The sequence below is a fragment of the Rhinatrema bivittatum genome, chromosome 7 (genome assembly GCF_901001135.1).
Source record: "Rhinatrema bivittatum chromosome 7, aRhiBiv1.1, whole genome shotgun sequence".
NCBI lineage: Eukaryota > Metazoa > Chordata > Amphibia > Gymnophiona > Rhinatrematidae > Rhinatrema > Rhinatrema bivittatum.
Window position 1 is genome coordinate 122723211 of NC_042621.1, and position 27620 is coordinate 122750830.

The 27620-nt window shown below is 45.6% G+C and overlaps 1 protein-coding gene and 1 long non-coding RNA gene across 3 annotated transcripts in view; one reads left to right on the forward strand and one right to left on the reverse strand.

The window, feature by feature from the left end:
* Positions 1–27620, forward strand: part of ADAMTS14 (ADAM metallopeptidase with thrombospondin type 1 motif 14) — a 314376-nt gene that overhangs the window by 204363 nt on the left and 82393 nt on the right. For both annotated transcript variants that reach the window (XM_029609051.1, XM_029609052.1), the window contains exons 7-8: positions 17011–17116; positions 24829–24972. In XM_029609051.1, the coding sequence (XP_029464911.1) occupies positions 17011–17116; positions 24829–24972 (250 nt within the window). The remainder of the gene's footprint in view (positions 1–17010; positions 17117–24828; positions 24973–27620) is intronic.
* Positions 1–27620, reverse strand: part of LOC115095428 — a 306111-nt gene that overhangs the window by 103466 nt on the left and 175025 nt on the right. The window lies entirely within an intron of this gene.

Below are 27620 nucleotides of genomic sequence, written 5' to 3' on the forward strand. Positions count from 1 at the left end.
CTGTTTTTTTTCACAGTTTCCAGATTGGAAGAAATAAGGTGGAACCAAAATGTTAGAATCATGGATACAGATTCAGTACATCTATGAAACTGCTGAGGGTACCTGAGGGCTCTCATAATTTGTAGATTATATGCATTTTTCTGAGCTTTTCACTTGGAATTATATCTACTCTTTGAGAATGTTATGATGTCCATTCCTGGGCTTTTCAGTTGTGGTCACCCTGAAAATCACTGTTCATTAGTTGGGGGAGGGGGTAGAAAGAGAGAGAAAGGTAAGAGGAAGGAATAATGTGTAATATAGAAACATGATTGCCTATCTAGTCTGCCCATGCACACTAACTACTCAGCTCTACAATCCTGACCACTCCCTCACTCAAAGATCCCTGGTGATTATCCCATGTTTTCTTGAATACTCTGCTTCTCTCCACCACCTCCACAGAGAGGCTGTTCCATGCATCCAGTATTCTCTCTGTAAAGAAAAACATCCTTAGATTACTCCTAAATATACTCTTTTTTCACCCTCATCCACCCTGCCCTGCTTATCCACATTATTTTATTTATGTATTTATTTATTTATTTATTTAAATTCTTTTAATATACCGATGCTCAAGACCAAGTCTTATCGTACCGGTTTACAATAAACTAGGGGGTAAACCAGGTAACACAGAAAGCGAAAGTTACATTACAACAGGGAATGTCGAACAGGGCTGTTAGAAAAAAGGGATAGATTAACGATTTCTAACTGGAGAGCCGTGCATGTGAGCAGAGAGCAGTTGCTTACATGGTAAAATGAAATACAATTTACACTTTAAATTTAAACTTTAAATTTACACATTACCTCTTTCTGCCACACCAGCATTTTTTCACCCCTCCAGGGATGACCCCCCAGCACTCATTCCTTCCTCCCTGACCCCAGCACTTTCCCAGCTTCCTTCCTCTTATACGTCACAGCTCACACACTTGTGCACCCTAATCCACTGTCAGCAGAGTCCCAAATCCTGGGATCATGGCTGCAGTTTCTCCCCATATGCTGCCTGCAGTGTGTGCGCTCAAGGCTTGCTCCTCCCCTACCTGCAGGCTTACTGAAAGGGTAGGGAAGGAGCAGTAAACAAAGGGGCCTGAGCATTTTAGGGTTTCCCCTGATGCAAATTGTCTGAGTCTCCAGGGAAAATCCAGAGAGTTCCCAGGTATGACATTGATGTCATCTGGATTCAAACTTTTTGACCTGGAGCCAAGATGGTTACTGGGGAAACCATACAAGCGAAAAGTTCTTATGAGGGAGTTTAGAGGGAGAAACATGGAAGATTACACTGCATTAACTGCAAGACTCAGGTTAAGACAATTATTAGGAAAGAAAATATTGTTTGGTCAAAATAAACTGGGAATTTCTACAATGAAGGAGAATTGGCAGTCTAGATTTTGGGACTGGATAGTCAGCTATGCTTTTCATGATTTAAATAACTGAACCTTCTAACCACCATCCAAAATGCCAGGCAAGATGGGCTGCACAATGGAAGAAGATATTTTGTGTAAGCTGTGCTGTGAATAGATGTAGAGTAGGGGCCATCCAATATAAAATGATCACAACAATACTTTTCTTTTAGGGGAAACTGGGTTACTCTTCAACATTTACAAAATTTGACAGGACAGCAAAATTAAAGAACATATTTTCTATCATCCTGAACTGCATCCATCCATGTGAAAGACAAGGGTCTGTATTCTAGAAAGATGTGCAGGAAGGTGTAGCATATATTGGACACAGGAAAATTCATGGATGGATAGTTGAATTAGCACAAGTTTGAAATATAGCAAAGTCTTCAGCTCCTGTATTCAGCCAACTCTTTCTCTCTCTCATCAGCAGTCTCTACATGCAGTTCACCAATGCAGGCATTAAGGCAAATGGAGAGATACCAATGAGCTTCAAAGCGAAGCCTGTACATTCTCATTTTATTTATTTATTTAATTTTACATAATGGTATTGTCATGCAGAGTACTCAAATGGTTGTTTGCAAAGTCAATCTAAGGTTTCAGTGTATAACAAACGGGCCATGCAGTAAAGTGTGCTCATGCTGAGCGCACTGTTAGCCCCCGTTTGGCTGCAAGTTTTCGACACGCTATTTTTACTCCTTATACAGTAAGGGGTAATAGCGTGTGAAAAACTCGCGGCTAACCCCCCCCCCCCCCCCCCGAAACTAATAGCACGCACAACATGCAAATGCATGTTGATGGCCCCTATTAGTTATTCCTGTGCGATACAGAAAGTAAAATGTACAGCCAAGCCGCACATTTTACTCTCAGAAATTAACTCCTGCCAAAGACAGGTGTTAATTTCGGCCGACACCAGGAAAGTGTACAGAAAAGCAGAAAAAACTACTTTTCTGTACACCCTCCGACTTAATATCATAGCGATATTAAGTCGGAGGCCCCAAAAATAACAAAAAATTAAAAATCTGCCCACGGCCTGTGGGTTGGAAGACGGACGCTCAATTATGCCAGCGTCTGTTTTCTGAACCCGTGGCTGTCAGCGGGTTCAAGAACCGACACCAGTAAAACTGAGCGTCGGCTGTCAAACCTGCTGACAGCCGCTGCTCCTTTTACCGTGGGCCCTCATTTGCATATGGGCCGATACTGAATCGTGCGCCCAGGACACTGGTCTGTGCGCGCGTCGGGAGAGCGGGCGCTCGCCGGCTCTCCCGTGACTTTTACTGTATCGGCCCGAAAGAGACAAATGGAGAGACTGGGGAATAGTATAAAAGTCATATCTGAAGGGAGAGGCATAGCCCTTCAGAGGCTCATCAGGTAGGGAGGCAGCTATTATGGGGCTCTGCTGGTACCCAGTGTCTTGAACGTAAAAGTCTGTTTGCCAAACTCAGCCTCTGCCCTGCTGCTCTGCTGCTAAACTGACCGGCTTCGCTTTGCTGTGCCTGACCCTGGAAGATCCACGCAATCTTGTTCCACAGCAGAATCTCCGCTTTCTCTTTCTTTCCCTTCAGTGACACTAACTGCCGTTCAATGAAAAGGTTTCATTTTTTAAAAAAATAATTAAACGAAAAAGGCCCCTGATTCTAAAAAAAAAAAAGAAAGATGGGCAGCATGGGATTTAAGCTGAGGTCCGGCATGAAGGAAAGAGAAAAGGGTGAGCCAAAAAAAAAGCCTCAGCTCGGAAGCTGCTTGCAGGGCACGGCCGAGGCACTGCACGTAACATGATCGAGGATGTGCCTGTGTTGGGGGTGGGAGCCGCATGGCATGCTCTGTTGCCCTGCTGGGACAGGGTCAAAGCTCTGCTTTTGCGCGTCATGGAAGAGAGCATGCAGTGCGCACGTACAGCAGCGCTGAATTATGGGAATAACTGCCCACTTGTCATTTTTTATAGCATCCCTCTGGTGCTAAAAAAACACACTGTACAAAGAAAGGGACACTTTTGAGTTGTTTATGTGTGGCTGGTCTGGGGATTCCCAGTTCTTATCTGCTCATTTTACTGGTTAAATAAAATCACTTTCTTTTCTTTTCTTTTTTTTTTTTTTTTTTTTTTTACCAGAAATAGTTACTGCACAGTGAGCACAGAATACAAAGGTGGGTGTGATTTATCTACCTGAACCTCAGATTCCATACTCCTTGTGCAATAATTAGGTATAATAAGGGCATTTAAGAAAACTGTGCTGGAAGTCTTGGATCACCTGCACAAGTCACCAAAAGAACATAAAAAAATATCATTCTTACACCAGTGACTTTTATCATAACAGGAACGCTAGCAAAAGAGTGGCTAATTCGGAATGCTAGTTACCATTCAAAAAATATGATTTCTTGGCATTATTTGGGCTGTTATTACATCTTGCTTTCAGTGTGTCTTAAATGGGTTTTTAAAATGTAATTCCTTAGTTAAAAATATAAAAATCAAACACAAAGAGTAAACTGGGATATAACCTCTCAATGAACAGGGTGATAACCTTACAGAAAAAGAGCCAGGCACACCAAATTACAAAGAACAATAATAAAAAAGGTCCCATACTAGGACTGTGTGAGAGTATATTCACTTCCCTGTCTCCTCCCACTGAAGTACCCCCCAGGATCAGGATAGGAATGAGGTACTTCTCACTGGCAATGCTTCACAGAGAAAATCCCCTCAGCTCAGCACAAATCTTTCTCCCTACATCTGTTACTTCACAATTTAACACCACAGATCCAACCTCTATGGCACCAGGGCCTAAACATTCATGCTCTGGCGACCTTTACTCTCCAGACAAGAGCCCAAACGGCCTTTTCCAGATTATATTGCCAACTTGCTAAAAGCCCAAGCAGCTAGCTTCTCCAGCCCTCACATATACTCCTTCCCAGCTTATACTCTCAGAGTATTCTGGCTCTGTCCTGTGGAGCCCTACATACCCAACAACTTCCTGGCTCTCCTGCTTCTCTGGCTTCTTTCTTTGTTCACAAGCCCCTTTTCGTGGTTTCACTCTCAGCTGCCCAATTGGCCACACTTGTCTTCCTAGAACTTCTGTTTGTGGAATTACATTTCCCAGAAATCTCTGCCTCCAAGCAAACTATCTTTCCCTGTGCCTTCTAGTGGCCGAATGCCATAATTCCAGGGACGAAACATTCACTTCCTTACAGACTGAACATTGGCATACGGATTACTTAAACTGTTTCATTGTTTATTGTAATTTGGCACGCTTAGTTACTATTATTATGGGGAATTCCACTGCATTTCTTTGCTGGTTGCATTCACTGTTTCCCTTATTTTATGTTTTGACTCTTTTCCTACCTGTATGTTGCAGCGATTATGACCATGCCAGTGTTGCATCTCCTTGCCCGCTTCAACCATCAGTAGCTATGACTGCCCCGATGTCTGAAATCATCAGCTATAAATAGATTATAGTAACGTAGTAGATGATGGCAGTACAAGACCAAATGCTTAATTCAGTCTTCTCAGGTATTCCTGTCCACATTTCCAAGGATATATCCCAACTACCATCCATACAGTATGATCTCGTGTAGGGTATCACTCCTTATCCAAGACAGGTTTTTCTCATCTTCCTGCATTGTACTCCATTCACAGGGGTAGCTGAGCATTCTAGGCCTTTTGACTGTCATACAGTTTTTGTAAATATATTTTGTAATATAGTTGCTATCTTAACAAATTTGTAAATTTGCTGTATCCTTCCTGCTATTACTCTCACTGGGTCCCTTAGACCGTTCCGCATTCTCTCCCCGTTCCTTATGACCCCCTGTTAATTGTAACTTTATCCTTCCTTTTTCGCTACTAGTTTTTTGGTTCCCCAGTTGTATGTGAACCGATGTGATATCCATTTGAATGTCGGTACATAAAAGTTATAAATAAGATTCCCTCTTCAGTTTTCACCCCGCATCCCTTTTCCAACTACAGGGTTCCACAACAAACCAAACAGTCACTAATGCTAATGCAACTGATACTTAAATATCTGGCCACCTAGGTCCTGTGGCCTTCGTGGACTGTTCCCTACAACCCTTGAATTTCTGCAATCAAAATGCTTAGCTCTGCATTTTTTAAATTTAATTATTATTCATTTCAGTTACAGAAATATTAAACAAAAAAAAAATAAAAATCAGCCGTAGGAAAAACAGAATATGCACCTATAAGAGTATATAGGAAACATCCCAAGCTGATATCAAGCTCAAGATCAGAAGACTGGGAGGAGGGGGGAGGGGGGAGAAACCCAAAGTTTAGGACACCAAACAAAGAAACTAATATGGCAGCATAATTTATTCTGTACTACACAATCCCACTGCAGTTATACAGGCAAGGATGGACTATCTAGAGCTTCAGTGCCTGGAGGACCATGAGCACTTTTCTAACCTGTAAAAAAGACTAAAATGATCCGGTTCAACAAAATTCTACATATTCCCACTATACTTGACAATGCATTTACAGGGAATTTTTTTTTTTTTTAAAGAAAATGCCAATAGAAGATGTAGTAATGCAAGAAATGTTTTCCTAGCAGCTTGATTTTCTGGAGACAAATCAGAGAATAGGTTTATTTTGTGACTATGAAACAGGCTATTCCTGAAAAACAATTTAAGAATTAGGACTATGCTTGAGTTCAAAACAAAGGAAGCAATTAGAATTGTTCTGTTCAAAGTTTCCTCCCAAGATGTCTCCAAAATCAGTTAAGTTTAAACAGTCATTCCCTGTACGTACCCGGATCAGTCCAGACCATGGGTTGAGCCTCCTTTCCAGCAGGTGGAGACAGACTAAAACTGAAAGGATATCCTATATGAGGACAGAGCCTACCCTGTACCCCTTCAGTATTTGTCTGTCTCCAGCAGGTGGAACAGCTCACCCTGTGGTTCCCTGGTTACCTTATTCTCTGTCCCTTTGGGGATTCTTTATATTTTTTCTTCTCACGTTGTCTGGATCAAGCAAGTATTTACTCTTCATTGTTTAAAAAAAAAAAAAAAAAAAGAGATTTAGACTTTGTTTGAACTTTGTGTTTTGTTTCCACAGGAGACAGTTCTTGTCTCCTTGCTCTTGCGGGAGCCTAGGGGGGCTTTGCCCCTTGTTTTATATAGTCTAGGCTCACTATTCCCGGTGGTCCTCAGCTGCAGGGGTGGATATTGGTGGTGCCAGTCACTCCCCCTGGTCAGCAGCTCGCTCTCTCTTCCTCTCCCTCCCTAACTTTCTCCCTTCATGGGGTTGAATCTTTCTAAGGCTGCCTGCTGGGAGTTTTCCCTGCCTTCTTTTAAAAAAAAAAAAAAAAAAAAAAAGGGAGCATTTGATTTTTATAAGGGAGAAAAGTTCTCTAACTTACTTTTGGCAGTCTCTGAGAGAGTTTAGGAGTGTGCAGACTTCCCTCTCTACCTCTGCTCCTGCAGCCCCACAGCCCAGCTGATTTTAAGTGCTGCTCCTCCCCCTCTTCGGAGCCATGCCGAGATCCCCACTGTGCCTGGCTTGTGGGGATTCCTCTTTGCGTCTCTTGAGAGAGGGACTTTGTTCTCGATGTTTGCCGGGGGAGGAAGGTTCCTCAGAGGTCCCGATGACCTCAGGACCAACATCCAGACCTCCCAAGCGTTTGGCCACGCCGTTCCCGGGCCGTCAAACCGCGGGAACGGTGGACATTTTAGGTTTCTCTGCTGCTTCTTTTTCTGAGCAGCCTGAGCCACAGGACCCAATTTTTTTTGAGCCACCCCCCGATTTGAGCCCCCCTCACTCCCCCCTTGCAGGTCCTGACCCCCAAGGCGTTAGACCCCGTTTTTCAACTGAATTTATGCTTTTATTGCACAAATCCTATTTGGCCAGTTTACAAGAGGATGCAGACCCCCCCCCTGTCCCTCCCCCGGCTAAGGTCCCTCGGCTCCCCGTTCCTTCTCCTCCTGCGGCTGCAGGTGGGCAGGGATCATTGCGGGTCCGCATGGTCCCGGGGGCCCCTCCCCCCACCCCCCAGTCTTCCCAGGACCCGGATCAGGATCTGGACTCGGTTGATGTCCCTCCCCCCTAGAGGGGGACAACCCGGTCCGAGCGGGGCTCAGGGCTCTACCGTGCTCTTTTCCTTTTCACTCTATACATAAGCTCATGCTACTAAGGGAATGGCAGGCCCCCGAGTTGAGTCTTCGGGTCGGGAGGGCCATGGAAAAACTTTATCCCCTCCTGGAGGAGTGTTTAGATTTATTGAAGCTGCCTAAGGTGGATTCTTCTGTGACGGCAGTCACTAAATATACCACCATCCCGGTGGTTGGGGCTACAGCCTTGAGAGATGTACAAGATCGTAAGCTCGAATCCCATCTCAGCTCCCCCCCACCAAGACTTGAAATTGGTCTTTTTAAATCCAAAACTCTACAAGTCTGCCTCATTTATGCCCCTCCCGGTATACTTGAACAGGACCCATCCCCCCTCATTGAATACATCACCGACAACATTAAGACGGACACACCCGCAGTGATACTCGGAGATTTCAATCTTCATGTAGACATCCACCCCAACACACCTGCCTGTGAAACACTACTTGTCACCCTCAAAGCTCTGGGCTTCAGACAGCTAATCTCCGAACCCACACATAAAGCTGGTCACACACTCGACCTTTTTGTTAACGCAAGCATCACAGTACCTCAAGCACCCGTCACCACCCCCATCCCCTGGTCCGACCATTTTCTCATCAATGCCCACCTCACCTTCAATACCGACACACCTAGTACAAGTTCACATAAAAAAACAATCTCCTTCCGTAAAACATGTCCTTCGGAGGAACTCTCCCTAGCCTTCAGCAAAGTAAACGAAAACCTCGACCTAACAAACCCAGACACCGCTCTTCTATCATGGAATAAGTCTATCTCCAATATAGCCAATGACTTTTGCCCCACCATCCACAAAACAATAACACCTACACGTACCGAGAAAAAGCCATGGTACACTATTGAACTAAGAAAACTGAAACAAGACCTACGAACCAAGGAACGTACCTGGCGCAAACAACCGACACCCACACACAAAATGGCCTACAAACATACATTACATACATACCAACAAGCAACCATCCACGCCAAACGTGATTTCTACGCAGCAAAAATCCATAGCTATAAGTTCAATCCAAATGCCTTATTCTCCTTCGTTGCAGAACTCACAAAGTCCCCAACTCCATCCTCCCAAGAAGTAAATAGTATAGAGAAATGTGAAAAACTAGCCGATTACTTTAAAAATAAAACATCCAAAATTCTTACTCGACTCCCCTCCAACCCCGCCCCCACCGACCCACTACCTATCGACAACAAAATTAATCTAGACTCCCTTGACACCACCTCCGTGAAGGAAGTTGAATCCATACTAAAAAAGATGCGACCAGCCTCCCACATCGCAGACATCATCCCATCAAAAATCCTCCTCACTATTCCCTCAGCCATAGCGAAACCAATAGCAGAAATCATAAACTGCTCCATCACCTCAGGGAAAGTCCCCGACCCACTTAAACTTGCCATCGTGAAGCCCCTACTAAAAAAACCCACCCTCGACCACAATGACCCTGCAAACTACAGGCCCATTTCCAATCTACCTTTTTTATCTAAAATCATGGAGAAAGTGGTTAACACACAACTCACCGATTTCTTAGAAGAAAACAATATTCTTCATCCCGCTCAATATGGATTTCGTAAAGATCGAAGTACCGAAAAACTCCTTCTTGCTATAACGGATACTATCCTCAAAGGCATGGACCACGGCCAATCATACATACTTGCCCTTCTTGATATTTCAGCCGCCTTTGACACAGTGAACCATCAAATCCTTATATCACGCTTAGCAGAGATAGGAATCTCAAACACAGCCCTATCCTGGTTCTCCTCATACCTCGACCACCGAAAGTACTTAGTCAAGCTTGATAACATTGAATCCACTCACATTCCCCTCACACAAGGCGTACCCCAAGGCTCCTCTCTATCGTCCACCCTTTTCAATATATACTTACTCCCACTATGCCACCTCCTCTCTAAACTTGGACTAAAATTCTTCTTATATGCAGACGACGTACAAATACTCATTCCCATTCAGAAATCCATCAATGAAACCCTTCAGTACTGGGAATCTTGTCTGACATCCATCAATTCTCTCCTCTCCAATCTACACCTAGCACTCAACGCCTCTAAAACCGAAATCCTTATCATAGCAAATCAATCAATTGACTCAATCCATCAAATGATTCAAAACGCCTCACAAGCTCACACACTACCTCCCAGTGTCAGAGATCTAGGAGTCTCCCTGGATAATCAACTAAGCTACAAATCCCACATTAATTCACTACTAAAAGGGGGCTTCTATAAACTTCAAATCCTCAAAAAACTGAAGCCCCTCCTCCACGCCCACGACTTCCGCACTGTGTTACAAACCACTATACTATCCAAACTCGACTACTGCAACTCCCTCCTCTTAGGCCTACCAGCCTCTACCATTAAACCCCTCCAAATCCTCCAAAACACTATGGCAAGAATCTTAACAAACACCAGAAAAACAGACCATATCTCTCCCATACTCCAGGACCTCCATTGGCTCCCCATCGCCTTCCATTCCCAGTACAAAACACTCACCATCCTCCACAATACACTATACAATAACAATTCTCCCTGGCTTGAAAATATGCCACAATTCCGTCAAGCTAATCGCCCCACGAGAAACTCCCTTGCTGGCACTCTCCAAATCCCCTCACTGAAAATTGGGCACCTTACCAATACCAGGGATAGAGCCTTCTCCATTGCGGGCCCCACCCTCTGGAATTCCCTCCCCGTCAAGCTCCGCCTAGAACCATCCCTGAGCCAATTCAAAAAAGGAATCAAAACATGGCTCTTTAGACAGGCATACCCCAACTCCGCTCAACCCTAATCATTGTCCTTGAACCACCTTAGCCCACGCTCAGCCTTTATCGCTCCTCCCTGTCCTCCCCCACCCCTTCCCACCACCCCTCCTGCCCACTTCCCTTGCAATCCTCAGCCCCCCTTACCCCACCCTCTCACCCCCTAGCAACCCCTCCCTGAAAGTACCCGTGCTTTAATGTACCCCTTTTTCACTCTACCCCTCTCGCCCCTCTTTCCCCTTGTTCTCTCCCTCCTTACTCCCCCTCACTAGCATTTAACTATACATATGTACACTTGCCTCCTCATACTGTAAATAAGCCCTCATATGCTAATTCCTCAAATGTACATGCCTCGTTTACTTTGTTTATAAGTTCTTTTGCATATTTAACCCTCACTTGAATGCAAAAAGTTGTAATTCTGCTCGTTGACTCTCCTCCTTTGTATTTCGCATATTACCCAGTTGGCCCTTCCCTTGTTCATTGTAATTTCCTTTCTCAGTTACTTGTAAACCGACATGATGTGTCCTACGAATGCCGGTATAAAAAAAGTGTTAAATAAATAAATAAAATCTCAAGCGCATTTTTGAAATCCTGGTCCTGGGTGTTAGGCGTCGATTTGCAGCAGTCTCATGCAGCGGGCAAGTTTTAACTGGGTCCAACAATTGCTCAGCACCTAGAACCTCCTGCCTGCAGAGGCAGAGCAGGCTGACTGGTTAGAAGGCGCTATAGCTTATGGGGTGGATGCCCTATGTGATTTGTTCCGCATACAGGTGAAGACGATGGCTTCGGCGGGCTCTGCTAGATGGCTCCTCTGGCTATGCCACTGGGCGGCTGATTCGTCTTCTAAGGCGCAACAGGGTACTCTCCCTTTCAAAGGTAAGTTACTCTTTGGGGAGGACCTGGACCAGCTTATTAAGTCCCTAGGGAGGAACAAGGTCCATAAGTTGCCTGAAGACTGTCCAAAACAGGCTAGATCTTACTTCCCTACTCGCACCCACTTCCGGGACCAACGCCGCTATAACCCTAGAGCGAGGGGCACCTTCCCCAGGGGAACTTCTTCTCGGACCCAGTCATGGCCCCAGTCCTTTCGAGGCCGTCGGCCCTTTCGGGATGCCGCTTCCCACTGTCCTGCACCCAAGCCCGCCTCCCAATGAGAATCCGCCGGCCCATCCCTCCGTTCCCAACTTAGGTGGTCATTTGTCCCTGTTCGTGGGGGAATGGGCCAAGATCACGTCGGACCAGTGGGTCCTCGAAACCATCCACAAAGTCTATGCTTTAGAGTTTGCTTGCGCCATCCCCGACTTGTATATGGTCTCTCCGTGCGGCCACCGGAGGCGGGCCGCGGACACCTAGACTCTTCTCAGACTTCAGAGGCTGCGGGCCATCTGCCCGTTTTCAGTGGCGGAGCGCGGCACTGGCCAATACTAAATCTACTTCGTGGTCCCAAAGAAGGACGATTCCTTCCGTCCCATCCTGGATCTCAAGAGGGTCAACCAGGCCCTCAAGGTGCCCCATTTCCGAATGGAAACCCTCCGGGTGGTAATAGCATCGGCATATCCCGGAGAATTCTTGGCCTCCCTCGACCTGACGGAGGCATATCTGCATATTCCGATCCATCCTGAACATCAGAGGTTCCCTCGGTTTCACATCTTAGGGCAACACTTCCAGTTCAGGGCTCTGCCCTTCGGTCTCGCCACGGCACCACGCACGTTTACCAAGGTAATGGTGGTGGTGGTGGCGGCAGCCCTTCGGAAGGACGGCGTTCTGGTTCATCCGTACTTGGACGATTGGTTAATCTGGGTCAAGTCAGAGACCCTATGCCGCCAGGCGGTGAACCGCGTACTCGCTCTTCTCTCATCCCTAGGTTGGATAGTCAATTTTTCCAGAGCAATCTCCAGCCGTCTCAGGTCTTGGAGTTCCTGGTGGCTCGCTTCGATACCCATGTCGGCAAGATCTTTCTACCGGACTCGAGAGCTTTCAAGCTGATGGATCAGCTCCAGGGCTTCTTCTCCATGCCTCTTCCCACGGTGTGGGATTATCTGCAGATGCTGGGGACCATGGCTTCCATAAGAACATAAGAATATGCCATACTGGGTCAGACCAAGGGTCCATCAAGCCCAGCATCCTGTTTCCAACAGTGGCCAATCCAGGCTATAAGAACCTGGCAAGTACCCAAAAACTAAGTCTATTCCATGTTACCATTGCTAATGGCAGTGGCTATTCTCTAAGTGAACTTAATAGCAGGTAATGGACTTCTCCTCCAAGAACTTATCCAATCCTTTTTTAAACACAGCTATACTAACTGCACTAACCACATCCTCTGGCAACAAATTCCAGAGTTTAATTGTGCGTTGAGTAAAAAAGAACTTTCTCCGATTAGTTTTAAATGTGCCCCATGCTAACTTCATGGAGTGCCCCCTAGTCTTTCTACTATCCGAAAGAGTAAATAACCGATTCACATCTATCCGTTCTAGACCTCTCATGATTTTAAACACCTCTATCATATCCCCCCTGAGCCATCTCTTCTCAAGCACCTTCTCTGTAGAATGTCCCTTCGGACCCCGCAGTGGGTGGTAGTCACGATTGACCTGGTTCCCTGGGCGTTTGCACATATGCGACCATTTCAAAGAGCTTTGCTGGCTCGTTGGCAGCCGGTATCGGAGCAGTTTCAGATGCAGCTCCCGTTTTCCGACTCTACCATCAGCGAATTACAATGGTGGCTTTATCTCAAGCACCTTCTCCGTGGAATGTCCCTTCGGACCCCGCAGTGGGTGGTAGTCACGACAGATGCCAGCCTGTCCAGTTGGGGAGCGGTTTGCCACTCTCAGACCACGCAGGGGCACTGGTCCTCAGCCCAGTCTCGCTGGCACATCAACCGCCTGGAGACCCGGGTGGTTTGTCTAGCACTCAAGGCCTTTCTTCCTCTACTTCGTTGCCGGGCGGTCCGGGTGTTCTCGGACAATTCCACCACCGTGGCATATATCAGTTGCTAAGGGGGCACCAGGAGCCATCTGGTGGCCCTCGAGGCAAGTCGCCTTCTCGCATGGGCGGAGCGGCACCTGGACTGCCTTGCGGCCTCCCACATTGCGGGCAACGAGAACGTGCAAGCCAACTTCTTGAGTCGCCAGCGCCTGGACCCAGGCAAGTGGGAGCTGTCCGAAGCGCCATGTCTCTCATCATCGACAGATGGGAGCCTCCGCACCTGGACTTGATGGCGACTCTGAACAACGCCAAGGCTCCCCGGTTCTTCAGCCGATGGCGAGCACACTGTGCGGAAGGGGTGGATGCCCTAGCCCTTCTGTGGCCAAGCGACGTTCTGCTGTACGTGTTCCCTCCGTGGTGGCCCCTCATCGAGAAAGTACTCAGAAAGATAGAGGTTCACAGAGGCCCGGTCATTCTCGTAGCTCTCGAGTGGCCTCGCAGACCGTGGTTCGTGGACCTAGTCAACCTAGCATTGGACGGTCCTCTTCGCTTGGGCCATCTTCCTCACCTTCTCAGCCAAGGTCCTGTATTTTTCAACCAGGCGGATCACTTCTGTCTTGCGGCTTGGCTTTTGAATGGCGAAGGGGATATGCTGGCCCGCAAAACTTCTACTTCCCTTATCTATGTCCGGGTTTGGAAGGTCTTCGAGCTGGTCTGCATGGAGGCGGGCATTCCGACTCGATCGGCCTCAGTCTCACTCGTCCTCTCCTTCCTTCAGGGTCTCTCATTTAGTTCGCTCTGTGTTCAGGTGTCAGCCATCGGTTCTCTCTTGGGATGCCTCGATGGCCACGCAGTTGCATCCCATCCGGATATTGTCCGCTTCCTCAAATGGGTCAAACATTTGAAGCCACCGTTGTGTCCCACTTGTCCCTCGTGGAGTTTGAACTTGGTCCTTCGGGCGCTCTGTCAGGCTCCCTTTGAGCCTATTCGCTGTTTCACTCTCAAAGATTTGACGCTCAAGACGTCAAATGGTGGCCATTTGCTCCGCCAGGTGGGTGTTTGAGATCCAAGCGTTGCCTTGCCACGAGCCTTTCTTACGCTTTTTGGATTCCGGGGTCTCTCTCAAGACGGTCCAGTCTTTCTTACCGAAGGTCATGTATTCTTTTCATGTCAATCAGTCGGTCGAGCTCCCCACGTTCTCTCCTGCGGACATTTCAAGCCCTGGTGGGGATGACCTCCGCCGTCTGGATGTGACATGCATCCTCATGCATTATCTGGAGGTCACTAATGACTTTTGAGTATCGGATCATCTTTTTGTCTTATGGAGTGGCCCCAACTGGGGCAAACAGGCCTCTAAGACTACGATATCTCGCTGGCTGAAGGAAGCGATCTCATCGCCTTACATCTGTCAGGGACGTCTGGTACTGGAGGGCCTCAAGGCCCATTCCTTGAGTTCTCAGGCATCCTCCTGGGCAGAGAGCCAGTCAGTCTCCCCGCAGGAGATATGCAGGGCAGCTACCTGGAAGTCCCTGCATACCTTTGCTCGACATTACCGCCTGGATGTTCAGGCACCATTCTTTGATCTTTTGGGCGGCAGGTGCTTCGAGCGGGACTCTCAAGGTCCCACCCTGTCTAGGGAAGCTTTGGTACAGCCCATGGTCTGGACTGATCCGGGTACATACAGGGAAAGGAAAATTAGTTTTTACCTGTTAATTTTCGTTCCTGTAGTACCACGGATCAGTCCAGATGCCCTTCCCGTTTCTTCTCTTCCTGTCCGCTCGAAGAGCCTTATTTTTGCCTACTGTGTGTTTCTTTATATGAGGCGCTGGAAGCTTCCATGTGATGATGGTGGGCATTCATGCAAGAGTGTCCATGCATAGAGTTCATTCACTGTTTTCTCTTGTTCAAAATTTTTTTGGAGTTCTCTTTTGATTACTAGAGTTCTTCTGTTACTTGCTTGTTCCATGGTGTTTTCTTTCTCTGCTTTGACAATGGTTATACTGAAGGGCTACAGGGTAGGCTCTGTTCTCATATAGGATATCTTTCAGTTTTAGTCTGTCTCCACCTGCTGGAAAGGAGGCTCAACCCATGGTCTGGACTGAACCGTGGTACTACAGGAACGAAAATTAACAGGTAAGAACTAATTTTCCTGTGAAGATAATCCCCCATCAACCAGGTTCAATTAACAAATTGTCTCAGGAATATAGTAAACCTGAGGGAGAGAGTGCAGGGCTTCTGAATTGATTCTCAAATCTTCCAGAATATACCTTTTAAACATCTGCCATGGTAAGAGATCAACTTGTGGAGAAAGTTATTATTTATTTATTTATTTATTTATTTATTTATTTAGCACTTTTATATACCGATATTCAAGTAACAGAGTTACCAATCACTTCGGTTTACATTCCAACAAAAACCATGACATGAGAATGCCTTACATTGAACCAGGAAGCTCAAACTTGGATACAAAGAACTGGGTTTTAGGGGTGTGCATTCTGTCCCTACGTATTGGCAATCCGCAACGGATGTGCCAATATTTGTTGTATTTGTGGGGAAGCGAAACGTATCGCGATTCCCCACGGATACAACGAATTTTCGCCGAATTATTCGGCCGCCAATTTAAACAACCCCCCCCCACCCTCCTGATCCCCCTCAAGACTTACCAAAACTCCCTGGTGGTCCAGCGGGGGGTCCGGGAGCCATCCCATGCACTCTACACCCTCGGTACCAGTTCAAAATGGCGCCAATAGCCTTTTACCTGCTATGTCACAGGGGCTACCGGTGCCATTGGTCAGCCCCTGTCACATGGCCATCGGCACCATCTTGTGCTCCTACCATGTGACAGGGGCTGACCAATGGCACCGGTAGCCCCTGTGACATAGTAAGGGCAAGGCTATCAGCGCCATTTTGGTTTCTGGCACTCGACGGCACGAGTGCAGGAGATCGCTCCCGGACTCCCGCTGGACCCCCAGGGACTTTTGGCCAGCTTGGGGGGGCCTCCTGACCCCCATAAGTCTTGCCAAAAGTCCAGCAGAGGTCCGGGAGCAACCTCCTGCCCTCGGGCCGTATTGCCAGTATTCAAAATGGTGCCGGTGCTAGCCTTTGCCCTCACTATGTCACAGGGGCACCCACTCAAAGGAAGTGCCTTGGGATCCCAGTAATGCACTACATACAGTACCAGTCTGTGCATGGAAGGGTATTAATTTTATTATTATTATTAATATTATTATTATTTTTTGCAACCAGTAATAGTTTTAAAACTACAGTGAAGTTTTAAGACTTGTAAGTATTCTGCTGTGTGTTGCTTTTGTTAAGAGTTTTCCTGGCACACTGTGACTGAATATATTATTCTTCAAACAGCTGGGTTCTCTGAGATGAGAGGCTGTGATTGGGCATAGGGTGTTTTTCCGTTCAGTCTGTGCTGCTGGCATGTCTCTTTCTACTCCCAGTTCCCCCTGTCTTTCTTCCCCTCACTTTCTCTGTCCCCACTACCTTGATATTTCCTGCCCTCCCTTCTCACTGGGTTGGAATAGAATGTGATTGGAATGGTTCTGTTTCATTTTCTCATGCACTCTCTCCCCAATTGTATTGTCCTACTGTCTATATTTCATTTTCCACTTTTCTTCCTCCATCTTATTCTTTCCTCCTTTATTCCCTTTTGACATCATCCTTACATCTTTCTCCCTCTTTTCCTGCACTTCCTTCTCCATTTCTTTTTATACATTCTTAAACTTTTTTTTTTTTTTGTAATTTTCTCATTCTCTGTTGCTGTTTTCTCTCAGGTTATGCCCCTGTGACGGGCATGTGCCACCCACTACGTAGCTGTACTCTGAACCATGAGGATGGCTTCTCTTCGGCATTTGTGGTTGCCCACGAGACTGGTCACGTGTAAGTCTATGTACTTCAGAGCTGTGTGTTGGGTAGTTCAGCAGGAGTACCATGCAGCTGTTCTGTATACAGTAGATGGATGCAGTGGTCCAGGCTAGCGATCCTTGAGAAATATACAGTAGATGTCGATGTTCACGGCCACTTAGCCAGTTAAGTTCAGTTTTAACTGGCTACGTGGTTTGGAGATAGGCAGTGGCTGCACTTAGCCGGCTAACTATTTATCTGGCTAAACAGCTAGTTGACTAATGGGCCGATACACTCTCCTGTGCGCGCGATTCAGTATGCAAATTAGGCCCAGCGGTAAAAACAGGTAAAAGGAGATGCTAGGGACACTAGTGGATCCCTAGCGCCTCCTTTTGGACCAGAGCAGCGGCTGTCAGCGGGTTTGACAGCCAACGCTCAATTTTGCCGGCATCGGTTATCGAGCCCGCTGACAGCCATGGGTTCGGAAACCGGACGCCGGCAAAATTGAGCGTCCGGTTTTTGACCCGCGGGTCGACTTCAATTTTTTTTTTTTTTTTTTTTTACTTTTGGTAACTTTCGGGGACCTCTGACTTAATATCGCCATGATATTAAGTCGGAGGGTGCACAGAAAAGCAGTTTTTACTGCTTTTCTGTGCACATTAAGTCGGAGGGTGCACAGAAAAGCAGTTTTTACTGCTTTTCTGTGCACTTTCCCGGTGCCTGAAGAAATTAGGCGCTAATTTCTGAAAGTAAAATGTGCAGCTTGGCTGCACATTTTCCTTTCTGAATCACGTGTGAATACCTAATAGGGCCATCAACATGCATTTGCATGTTGCGGGCGCTATTAGGTTCGGGGGGGGGGGGGTTGGATGCGCGTTTTCGGCCCCTTACTGAATAAGGGGTAACGCTAGCATGTCGAAAACGCACGTCCAATCGAGGGTTAACAGTGCGCTCCGTTGGCGCGCACTGTAATGTATCGGCCTGTAAGTGAGTGGCGGGATGGAGGCATTCTAGGGCAGAGCCTACTTACCCTGCTAACTTGGAGTAGATTTATCTAACTGAGATAGACATATAATGCATGTTAAACAGTGGCTGAATATTGGTTTCACAATGCTGTTCCCGGTGATTATTGATTTGTTAAGCTAGCCAGTACAGTTGGGATGTTAGCCATCTATGAACCCAGGAAGAGGACCATTGCCAAAGGCAAAATTATTAATTTTTTAAAGTTGTTATCACCCTATTTACCGGTAACTGAATATATTTGCTCTAAAAATACAACCTGGTTGCTTTATCAAACTAGATGTATTTGGAGCAATATTCGATAATCCACCTATCAGCAAGAGATGTGGACACAAATCATCCATCAATAGATAATTTCAAAACAAAATAATAAAATTAAAACAATATGCTCATCTTTCGAACTGTAAGATTCTTTCCTGGGCAGACTGAATAGGCCAGGTTGGTCTTCATTTGCCAGCATTTATTATATTACTATGTAGATTGCTATGTTAATATGTTTAATATATTTATAAATGATCTGGAAAAAGGTACAAGTGAGGTCATCAAATTTGAAGATGACAGAAAATTATTCAGAGTGGTTAAATTACAATCGGATTGTGATAAATTGCAGGAGGACTTTACGAGACTGGAAGATTGGATGCCCATATAGTAGATGAAATATAATGTGGACAAGTGCAAGGTGATACATATATTGGGAAAAATAACCCTTGCTGTAGTTACACGATGTTAGGTTCCATTTTAGGAGTTACTACCCAGGAATAAGATCTAGGCATCATAGTTCATATTACATTAAAATAATCTGCTCAATGTGCTGTGGCAGTCCAAAAAACAAACAGACTGTTAGGAATTATTAGGAAGGGAATGACAAATAAAACGGAGGACATCATAATGCCTCTGTATCACTCAATGGTTAGACTGCAACTTGAATACTGTGTGCAATTTTGGCCACCGTATCTCAAAAAAGATATAATTGCACTGGAGAAAGTCCAGAAACCAAAATGATAAAGGGCATGGAATGCTCCCCTAGGAGGAAAGGCTAAAACATTAGGGCTGTTCAGCTCGGAGAAAAGCCGGCTAAGGGGGGATAAGATAGAGGCCTACAAAATCATGAAAGGAATTGAATGCATAAATGTGAAATGGTTATTTACTCTGTCAGATAATACAAGGACTAGAGGGCATTCCATGAAGTTAAAACCTGAGGGAAGAACAATTACAGGAAACATCAGAATGAAAGAAAAGTGACGCATAATATCAGGATTCTTCACAGGGTCAGGGAAGGAAAGGAAGACAGAATCTAGAAAGAAAAAAATTAGGTGATGGGCAAAGCCAGGGGAAATGAAGTACTTCAGTTTTGGAGGCCTTAAGTTTAGGAAATGAGAGCTCATCCAAGAAGACAGGCTGAAACGCAGGAAGATCATGATTCTGACATCCAGAGAGTTGTTAAAGAGGAGAGAAAGATCTGCAGTAAGCTAATAGTATCCATGTGCACCGGGATTTTTTAAAATCACATACACCTAAAAACGTGTGCAGAAAAAAAGCATAGCATGCATAAAGCACTATTCTTTTTACAAAACATAATTTATGGGCACAAACTAAGATGTAGGGGCATAAAATGTGGTTTCTGCACTCAAATCATGTTTTGTGCCCATAAATTATGGTTAATGCTCACGAAACCTGTCAGGAGTGTAACCATGGTTTGTGTGCATAAAAGTTTGATCCTAAAAACTGTATGCAAAAAACATGAGATACAAGAACAACTTTCAGTGTGCTTCTAAGTAAGGAGCACAAAATATGAGTTTGAAGCACAAATTATGCTTCCAAACTAGTTAGCCGGTTTGTCCAGCTAACTAGCAGGGTATGTTCAGCGGTGCAGTTGCACCGCTGAACATACCTGACTATCTTAAAGTTAGCCGGTTTATGTCTAACCAGCTAAATTTAGCCATATACAACTTGTAGTATCGCCAGGTAGCCATTTAGCTGGATAATTTTTCAGTTACCGATCTAAATGGCTTTTGAATATCGACCTCGATAAGTCTTATCCGGCTAACTTACTTAGCCAATTATGCCTGAATATCTACCTCTATGTTTCTAAGTTAGAAGCACAAAACATGAGCTAGGGGCACAACTTATAGTCCCAGGTTAAAGCACAAGATATGCTCTGAAATTAGGAGAACAAAACATGATTTGGGGCATACATTATGCTCCTAGGTTAGGAACAGAAAAGATGATTTAGTAGTTCAACGTATGCCCAGTTAGGTGCACAACTTATGCTCATAAATTTGGAGCACATTAGTTAGGCGCACAATTTATGATGCTAAATTAATTATATAATACATGAGTTAGGAATACAAAACATGTGGTAAGAGCAGAGCTTATGCTGCTAAGTTAAGAGTACAGCATATGATTTAGGGGCACAAGTTATTCTTCTAAACTTTATGGGAAAAAAGAACCCTTCTGTGATCATAGGTTGTGTGCAGAAAGCCCACATAAATTCTGTTTTATATGTATCCTTCCCTTGTATAGGACCCTGACAGCACCATGAAACCCAGGTTCAGTCCTATGGACTAACACTTGCCCCAGAATCCTTCCTCCACCACTGACCGGGAGTTAAATTTCCAGCATTAAGAAAACATGAGTTAAGCCTGTGCACTTCTCTAGATCGGGGAGGAGATACAGTTAATGCATTGATTAATATGGTTTTTGCTTAGAAGAGTGCTAATTTGTGTGCACATTTTTATTTAAGGTTGTGTGCATATGTTTTATACGTAAAACTCCTTGCTGTACTGGGCGTCATGTTCTCTATACAGATATTTGTGTGGAAACAGGTGCTGATGTGGGCCGACAGTATAGTGCACCTTTGTGGTTTGGGACCTCTGTTATCACATGATGATTATTTTTCATTTCCGCGGGCAGGTCTTGAAAACTATCCCCGTAGCTTACCAGTCAGGGGAAAAGTATCACTTCTCAGATTTTCTTCTCTGGTTACCAGACTCTTTCCCCTTCTCCTCTTTTCTAACCTCTCTGCCTTATCCTCGCACCCAGGGCTTAATTTGTAGCAAAAAGGAAGTGGAACTGTGGAGCAGGGGTGGGGAGGGTAGCGGAGCGGGAGGGAGAGGGCCGGGGCCCGATGGGTCCTGCATGAAGGGAGGAGGAGGGGCCAGGTGTGAACTCTCTCCTGCACACCCGTGGCGTAGCCACGGGTGGGCCTGGGTGGGCAGGTGCCCACCCAACTTAGACCCAGGCCCACCCAACTGGCACCGGAACTGCAAGGCTGTCGCGGGATCCCATCCCCGCGACAGCGAACAAGAGAACCCATGCCTCGCGCGCCATCACGGCACACATGGGGAAGCGCTGCTGCGGCCGTATGGCCAACCGGTCTTCCTGTTCGGGGGGGGGAGCGGAAGCGCCGCGCGCAGCTTCCGCTTCCTCCCCCCAATGCAGGAAGATCAGCTGCCTCTCCTGCTGCCACCCGTTCTCCTGCTATCTTCGGACCAAACGGCCCGCCGAATTTCCTGTTTGAGGGAGCGGAAGTGCCGCGCACAGCTTCCGCTTTCTCCCCCAAAGCAGGAAGATCAGCTGCCTCTCCTGCTGCCACCGGCCTCCTGCTATCTTCTTCGGGCGTCGGGCCGTACTGCCCGCCGATCTTCCTGCTTGGGGGGGGGGAGGGAGGAAGCGGACGTTGTGCGCTGCGCTTCCGCTCCCCCCCCCCGACAGGAAGTTCGGCGGGCAGTACGGCCCGACGCCCGAAGATAGCAGGAGGCCGGTGGCAGCAGGAGAGGCAGCTGATCTTCCTGCTCTGTGGGAGAAAGCGGAAGCTGTGCACATGCTTGAATGTGTATGTGTGGATGAGAATGGGAGTGTGTGTGGGTGAAAACTGGAGCCTGGGTGTGTATGTGGGTGAGAATGGAAGCTTGAATATGTGGGTGAATGGGAGCTCGAATGTGTGTATGTGTGGTTGAGAATGGGAGCCTGGGTTTGTGGGTGGGTGAGAATGGGAGCTTGAATGTGTGTATATATGGGTGAGAATGAGAGCCTGGGTTTGTGTGGGTGGGTGAGAATGGAAGCTTGAATATGTGGATAAGAATGGGTGCTTGAATGTGTGTATGTGTGGGTGAGAATAGTACCTTAAATGTGTATATGTATGGATGAGAATGGGAGCTTGAATATGTGTGGGTGAGACTGGGAGCATGGGTTTGTGGGTGAGAATGGGAGTCTGGGTTTATGTGTGTGGGTGAGAATGGGTGCCTGGATGTGCGTCTGTGTGTGCATAAGAATATAAGCCTGGGGAGGGGTGAGAAAGTGAGAACTTGAATGTGAGCTGGGGGGGGGGGGGGGAGAGCATATGAGAGTGAGAGCTTGAGTGTGTGAGAGGGAGTCTGTGAGAGAAAGCGTGTATGTGTGTGTGTGTGTGTGTGTATGTGTGTGGAAGGGAAGAAGACAGTAATAGAAGAAAGACACTGAAAAGGAATTAGGAAATGAGCTATAAGGGAAAAAATGGGAAAAAGAGACCAGGACCAACTGATTAGAAAAATACAAAGATCAGACAACAAAGGTAAAAATATATATCTATATTTTGAGATGTTAGCAATTTAAATATAAGCAACACAACCGCTCTCTCAAAATTTATGGACAGGTAGGAGCCGTGTATAAAATCGTAATAATAAGAAGGCTAAAGTACCACAAATCACCGTGAATTATGTTTGTATCATTAAGTAAACCTCATACTTAGGCGTAGATGTGAATGCTATGCTGCATAATTTGGCATTATTTATCAGTAAAAAAAACAACTAGTAGACCTGCATGCCTACAGCCCACCCATGTTAACCTTGTGCCCACCCAAAAAATCAATTCTGGCTACGCCACTGCTGCACACACACGCACACACACGCACACACACACTCAGGTATGCAAACACACCAGTAGCAGCAGAAGCAGTGCGGCTGACAGGCCTTCACCTCGGGTCTCTTCGTTCTTTCCCATCCTCTCGCATGGCCTTTTAATTGTGCCAGGAAATTGCACAAAAATCAAGGCCATGTGGCTGCTCTTGTCCCAGGATAAGCAGCTCCAACACTCTCTTCTGTGCTTTCTCTGGGACCAGATGGAGGGGGGGGGGGGGCGGCACCAATGATCCTGCCATCACCAGCTCCGCTCTGTTTCTGCAGGGATCTGGAAATGATTTACACCACCAGCTCTGCTCCATTTCCATGGGGGGGAGCCAGAACTGATTTACACCTCTGGCAAGCCTTTGCCTCCTTGGGTCCTGGAAACAAGGTGGCACGATGCCATTTTGGGTTGTTCCATGAGAAATTAAGTCCTGGGAAACAGGCATAAAAGAGGGTTGCATTAGCACAAGTTTGAAACTTGTGAGCTGTAAGTGCCTATCAAGGCCAGGGCTGAAGTCTTGACAGTTGGCGCTATTACTCATAAGTTTCAATTGTCTTCCAGTGCAACCCCTTTTAGTGTCTGGTTTTTGCTCTGCAGCATTTGCTTCAGTATCACATAAGAACATAAGAAAATGCCATACTGGGTCAGACCAAGGGTCCATCAAGCCCAGCATCCTGTTTCCAACAGTGGCCAATCCAGGCCATAAGAACCTGGCAAGTAACCAAAAACTAAGTCTATTCCATGTAACCATTGCTAATGGCAGTGGCTATTCTCTAAGTGAACTTAATAGCAGGTAATGGACTTCTCCTCCAAGAACTCACTTCCCTGTAGAAGAGGAGGGGAAGGGGCTGGTTTTGGAAGCAGAGTGGCTGTTCTCTGCTCTGTCTCCTCCAGGCTCATCCGCCCCACATCTCTTCCCTGCAGGTTACTTATACGAGGAGGGGCTGGAGAAGCACACTCCTACTGCTCTGCCTCTTAAGTGGGAAAACACGTGAGGAACTCTGTTCTAGGCTGTTCCCCCACAAACTAAGCCCCGTTCTCACCCAGCCATCACCACGCTCCCTCCTCCCTTCTCCGAGACCTCTGAACTCTCTTCTTTCCTGGGACAAAGAGAATCCGCCGCCTCGTGATCCAGACGCTGGCTTTGCCGGTTCAACACTGGGTGATTGGGGGGTCACTGCTTTTCAAAGGTGCACATCAGCATTTCCTGCTTCGCGCACGACTTTGAGAAGAAGTACTTGTGAGTCCCAGCACCTTGTACCAGCAGAGGTTTCTGAATTGCATGGGGTCGGGCTTTCAATATTCCAGGGGGAGTTGAGAGGCTGCAGGGAAGGGTGGAAGTGGCGACTGAGTGGCCGGGGATTGTGAAAGACGAGGCCTTAAGATAGCTGGGATTGGGTGGTGCACACTTCGTTTCCTCTCCATCTACTGACAGGAAAACTATATTCTCTTCCTGTTGGCAAATGGCTCCCAAATGGTAAGAATCTTGTACCATGTTTGCCATCTCTGAAAACCCATTTGTTACTGAAAAGCAGATGAATGGGTATTTCAGACCCTCTCCATGAGAAGAATATCTAGTAAAAAGCCCAAAGCATTTTGATAAGTCTATATTTGTGCCTTGGCTTCTTCCAGGTGAAATGGTCTTTGTGCAATGCTGGCTTTGAAGAGTGGAGAAGTTGTTAATAGAGATACAACCGTATGAGGCGTATAGAGAATATAATGGCACTCACCTTAGTCTGTTGACTCAGAATCTGTAACTTACATGTAAACATTCTTGAAACTGCCAATTTACCTTTTTCTGCGAAATCCTTTTTTGGAATAAAACTCACAGACTTTTTTAACAGGTTAGGTATGGAACATGATGGCCAGGGGAACCGCTGTGCTGATGAGACCAGCATGGGCAGCATTATGGCGCCCCTAGTGCAGGCCGCATTCCATCGCTATCATTGGTCCCGCTGCAGCAAACAGGAGCTCAGCCGATACATACAGTAAGTGTTTTTCCAAGGTATGGCTAGCGTGCAAGGGTGAGGAAACATGTCAGTGTGTAAGCATGCAGTAAATAAAAGAACAAGTGTACCTTAGGGATGTGCTTTCATTGAAATGAAATTTTAAGCCTCCTCAAACACTTCGGATGAGTGCGGGTTATAAATTTTAGAAATAAAATAAATGGGACATTTTACAACAAGCTTTCCTGTTTCATTTTATTTTGTTTTTAAGCCAAAATGAAAGAAAAATAAAAGAAATGTATTTTGTTTTGCTTTGGTTTTTTTTTAAATGTATATGGTCCCTCCCCCACTGAACGCCTCTCCACCTCTTATGCTCCTCCTCAATGTCCTCAGCCTCCCACAGGTGCCGTTATCCCATGATGTTTTTAAAAACCATTTAAATCTTAACAGGACAGGGACGATGCCACTGTTTCAGATGGTGCCAATAGACCAAAGCTGGCCCCACTATATCTTTCTTCTATACAAGATGGCGCGGTCCTAAGTCTGGCCAGCACCATTTTGTACAGAAGAAACAGGCATTGGCCATTTGAAATAGCGGCCCAAGATCGCTCCTGCCCTGTGAAGATTTAAATGGATTTCAAAGACTTGATGGCCATAGTGAAGGTTGGTCAGTCCAAAAGAAAAAAACAACGGAGGATGGTCTCGTAATGCAGAAAGCACCAGAAGTACAGTAAGACCAATTGTTGAATAAGAAGGTCTTTATTAAGCACAAAATGAATGAAAATATTCTTGCCCAACTCTGGCCCGGTTTTGCCTTAATTGAAGGCTGCATCAGGGGCTGCATATCTCTACCCCGCAACATTTAGATTATGTGGTATTGTTATTTGATTGTTTAAAATATGTCACCGTTACTAATGAAACATTACTCGATTACATTGATATATGGTTTCATTTCGATGTTCAATTTATGCAAGTGTATTGATGGTCCATTCAATCAACATATGTATACATTCTATATTTATTTTATGTATTTGCAGCCCCTGGTGCAGCCTTTAATGAAGGCGAAACTCGGCCAGAGTTGGGCAAGAGTATTTTAATTCATTTTGTGCTTAATAAAGACCTTCTTATTCGTAGTGAAGGTCGGGACATCGGGGAATGGCATGGGAGGAGGTTTTTTTTGTTTTTTTTGCGGTGGGGCAGGGACCGAACAAGTTGTTTATTTTATTTTGCATTATGTTACTTTTTATTCATTTCATTCTTGTTTCTTTAGTTTCAAATAAAACAAAATAAAAAACTGAAACAAAAATAAAACACAAAAAAACAAAAATTAAAAAAAATGTCTGTGCACACTCCTACTGCTGCACTTAGAAACACAGAGACCTAATGGCAGGAAATGACCATATGGCCTATCTAGTCTGTCCATTCACACTACTCCCTCAGTTCTACAATCCCTACCACTCCCTCAGTGATCCCCTGTGCTTATCCCATGGTTTCTTGAATTCAAATACTGTCTTTGTCTTTCACAATCTTCACTGGAAGGCTGTGCCACACATCCACCACCCTATCTGTAAAGCAATATTTCCTTCAATTACTCCTGAGTCTCCATCTGTTCTTCCTCATCGCATGACCCCTCGTTCCAGATCCTCCTTTCCTTTGAAAGAGGTCAACCTCCTGTGCATTGCCCCTTTTAAAATACCCCGATCTACGCGGTAGAAGCGGGATTTGCATGCACATGAGCGCACCTACTTAAAATTTGGCGCACATGTGCCAGGCTGTTTTACAACATGCGCACATATGTTATAAAATGGTAATGTCCCTGGATGTGGGCTGACGTATGCGCGCAGATGTGCACCTGCGCACCAGTTTGAAAGTTACCGTCTCTGTGTGTAAAGGCATCGGTATAGGGAATGTGTATATGTATAGTGTTCTGCACACATTGAGGATAACTTTGAAATAAACACGGGCAGTGGCATATGCATGTGTATATTGCTGCGAATAGAGCTACGCAAGTATTTTATAACCCATGCATGTGATATAGATGCATTTTAAAAAATATGCATATCTCTACCCTGCAACTTACACGAGTATTTAGACTTACATATCAATACATGCAATGCATTGAAACCACATACATCAATGCATTAACTGTGTCTACTTTTCCAACCTATTCTAAAACTATACACACATGTTTTACATGCAAAATGATGTAGGACTTACTTGCATAAGTTTCAATTTATGTGCATAAGTTGGCCAATTTTAAAACAAGAATGGGAAAATGAAATGAACCAGTTTATCAATTAGTCCACCAGTTTTCTCAGTCCTTCTCCAGGTCATTGAGACCCTCTTGGTTCTTCAGCCTGAATTACCCCCAGTTCACCCAGACCTCCCACCCAGTCAGTACTACACAATAAACATGTTTAATATCACTTACGCCAGATAATTAGCAGCGGTCAAAAAAGCATATAGAATGTTAGGAATTATTAAAAAAAAAAAAAAAGGCATCAAGAATAAAGCTGAGCATTTCATAATACTTCTACACTTCAATCTATGTTGTGACTATTCTTGCTTATTGTGTGCGGTTCAAGTTGCCCCTTCTCAAAAGAGATATAATGAAACTAAAAAAGGTGCAGAGAAGGGCAACAAAAATGATAAAGGGGATGGAATGGATCCCTTATGAACATAAAGACTAA